Source organism: Lithobates pipiens, unplaced genomic scaffold (assembly GCF_037356315.1).
Source record: "Lithobates pipiens isolate NorthernLeopardFrog02 unplaced genomic scaffold, aLitPip1_a1.2 Scaffold_8, whole genome shotgun sequence".
Lineage (NCBI taxonomy): Eukaryota > Metazoa > Chordata > Amphibia > Anura > Ranidae > Lithobates > Lithobates pipiens.
In genome coordinates, this window is record NW_027507903.1 from 626,156,725 (window position 1) to 626,159,056 (window position 2,332).

At 34.2% G+C, this 2,332-nt stretch overlaps 1 protein-coding gene across 2 annotated transcripts; it reads left to right on the top strand.

Moving 5' to 3' along the window:
- Nucleotides 1-344: 344 nt before the first annotated feature.
- LOC143963962 (olfactory receptor 11L1-like) lies at nt 345-2,127 on the top strand. Of its 2 annotated transcripts, none has more exons than XM_077473688.1 (2): nt 345-395; nt 960-2,126. In XM_077473688.1, exon 2 carries the CDS (start codon nt 963-965, stop codon nt 1,908-1,910), a length of 948 nt encoding a protein of 315 aa, XP_077329814.1. In that variant the 5' UTR covers nt 345-395; nt 960-962; the 3' UTR covers nt 1,911-2,126. The 2 variants fall into 2 exon arrangements, with proteins under 2 accessions (XP_077329814.1, XP_077329813.1); XM_077473687.1 differs by having other exon boundaries at nt 346-476; nt 960-2,127.
- The last annotated feature ends 205 nt before the right edge of the window (nt 2,128-2,332 follow it).

A 2,332-nucleotide genomic window follows, 5' to 3' on the forward strand; every position in this document is an offset into this window, starting at 1 on the left:
CATCTGAACAACCAAAGTTTGGCCTGAACTTATGCTCGGGCCGAGCCATTCGCCCATCCCTAGTTACTAGTACTTTGTACTTTGCTTTGATTTGAGCAAAGCTTCTGCAATTCAGTCTCCATTTCATCTTGTATCACAAAGATAATTTAACTTAGTGATAACACATAGTTAAGAAATTGTTTGCTGAAAAGAAAAAGTAAAATCTAAAAGTAATTTCTTGATTTAATAATCACAATTATTCCCATGGAAATATTGCTAAGCCAGTAATACTCCCAGTAGTTACATGCAATGCAATGACTTCTGTATATATAAATAAAAGCCATGGTACTTTATTTAATCAGAGGAAACACCTAAGAGGAAATATGGATCTGCTGAATTTCATTTGATCTTTATCTGTTGGTATTTCTGTTGTTTTAATTAAACTGTAGTTATTGGAAAATATGTACAATGTGTAGATTTAGAGTACTAAAACTCAAGTCAAGTTTTTTTTTTTCCATTTTGTTAACTTTATATATTTTTCTATTTTGCAAACTTTAAAAATATTTACCAATTTTTACTACTTGAGGATCCTGAGCATTATGTAATTGTTGCTAGCTAACAAGTAACTACTCTGAAATGTGTAAAGCAAAATATTCTAAGGAGATGTGGAGATCAATTCAATTGACCAATTTTGTCCCTAATAACATTTGATCTGGTTGATTGTTATGTGTAATTGCACTATGCATAGAACTTCTCTTGTTGGTTCTGTTTTTTTATTTGTATTTGTCCGTTATACTTTTTTTCTTTTCCTTTCTCCCTCACTTCCTTCTTTTTCTCTTTTGTGCCTTCCTATCTACCCACCTGCCTTTTTAATTCCATAAGTTTTTCCTTTTCTTCTTTCTCACCATACAAATTTGATTGGAATTATTTTTACTTGCCAAGCAAACTAGTTTAAAATACATTTTATATTCTGTTCTCAGGTTATGGATCAGAAAAATGTAACTGTGATTAGTGTGATCCAGTTCTTGGGGTTTCATATCCCTACAAGCATAACATTTTTGGTTGTCTTTCTCTTTCTTATATTTTATTGTGTTACAATATGTGGAAACCTCCTGATCATCACATTGGTGTCCTACAGCAAATCCCTCCATTCTCCCATGTACTTCTTCCTCTCCCAATTATCTGTATCAGATATCTTATTAACAACTGATGTTGTTCCTACCATGCTCCATACTGTTTTAGAAAATTCTACTACCGTATCAGTTTCTGAATGTATCACCCAGTTCTATTTCTTTGCTGCAACAGAAAGTTTGGAGTGTCTTCTTCTGACAGTGATGTCTTATGACAGATATGTGGCCATCTGTAAACCATTACATTATACTTTGTTAATGAGTCACCAGTTTTGCTGGATAACAGTTATCATAAGTTGGAGTTTAAGTTTCTTAGCGGTTTTGATTCCCACTTTAACCATATCCACATTACAGTTTTGTGGTCCCAATATTATTGATCACTTTTTCTGTGATCTTGATCCAATCCTACAACTCTCCTGCTCTGACACCACCATCGTTCAACTAGAAGCAACATCACTGAGTGCAGTGTTTGCTGTAATCCCATTTTTTATCATAATCGTATCGTATGTTTACATCATAGTCACTATTTTTGAAATCCCGTCTATTACTGGGAGGCAAAAAGTTTTTTCAACCTGCAGTTCTCACTTGACTGTTGTCTGCATTTTTTATGGTACCATTGTTTGTGTGTATTTGATACCTAGTAGAGTACAGTCATGGGACATTACTAAATTCTTGTCCTTACTGTATACTGTATTCACCCCATTGCTGAACCCAATTATATACAGCCTGAGGAATAAAGAATTGAAACAAGTCGCAGGAAAAATTAGTAGCAACTTTTTAAACTTGAATGTCAAAAAATAATTAAAAACATTTAAATGACTTTACAAGGCTATGATGAAACAATTAAAATTAAAGTAAAACCAATTGATTTGGATTGAGTGTGTGGGGGGGGGGGTTAGAACACCTTTTTGTCCTTTTATTTCTTTCTTGGTGCTTCCTGTCATAATTACAGTGGTTTCACCAAACAGGAAGTGAAGGAAAATCTTCGGTTTTAGTTCTCCCCATACTCACCGAAAAAAAAAAAAAAATTCTATATCTTTTTGTGTTACTGTTGGAGTTCATGGTCAGTTCTGTGTATTTGTGGTTCATGGCTCTTTCTAGCTTGTTTCAGAAACCATTTTGTAGAGAAAGAATGTGAAGGACTTCCTTCATGGCTAAAGCAATACCTACTGTTTGCATTGTTGTCCCTGCCTGTGTTTGCTTGACCAGGGCAGGGACACCAT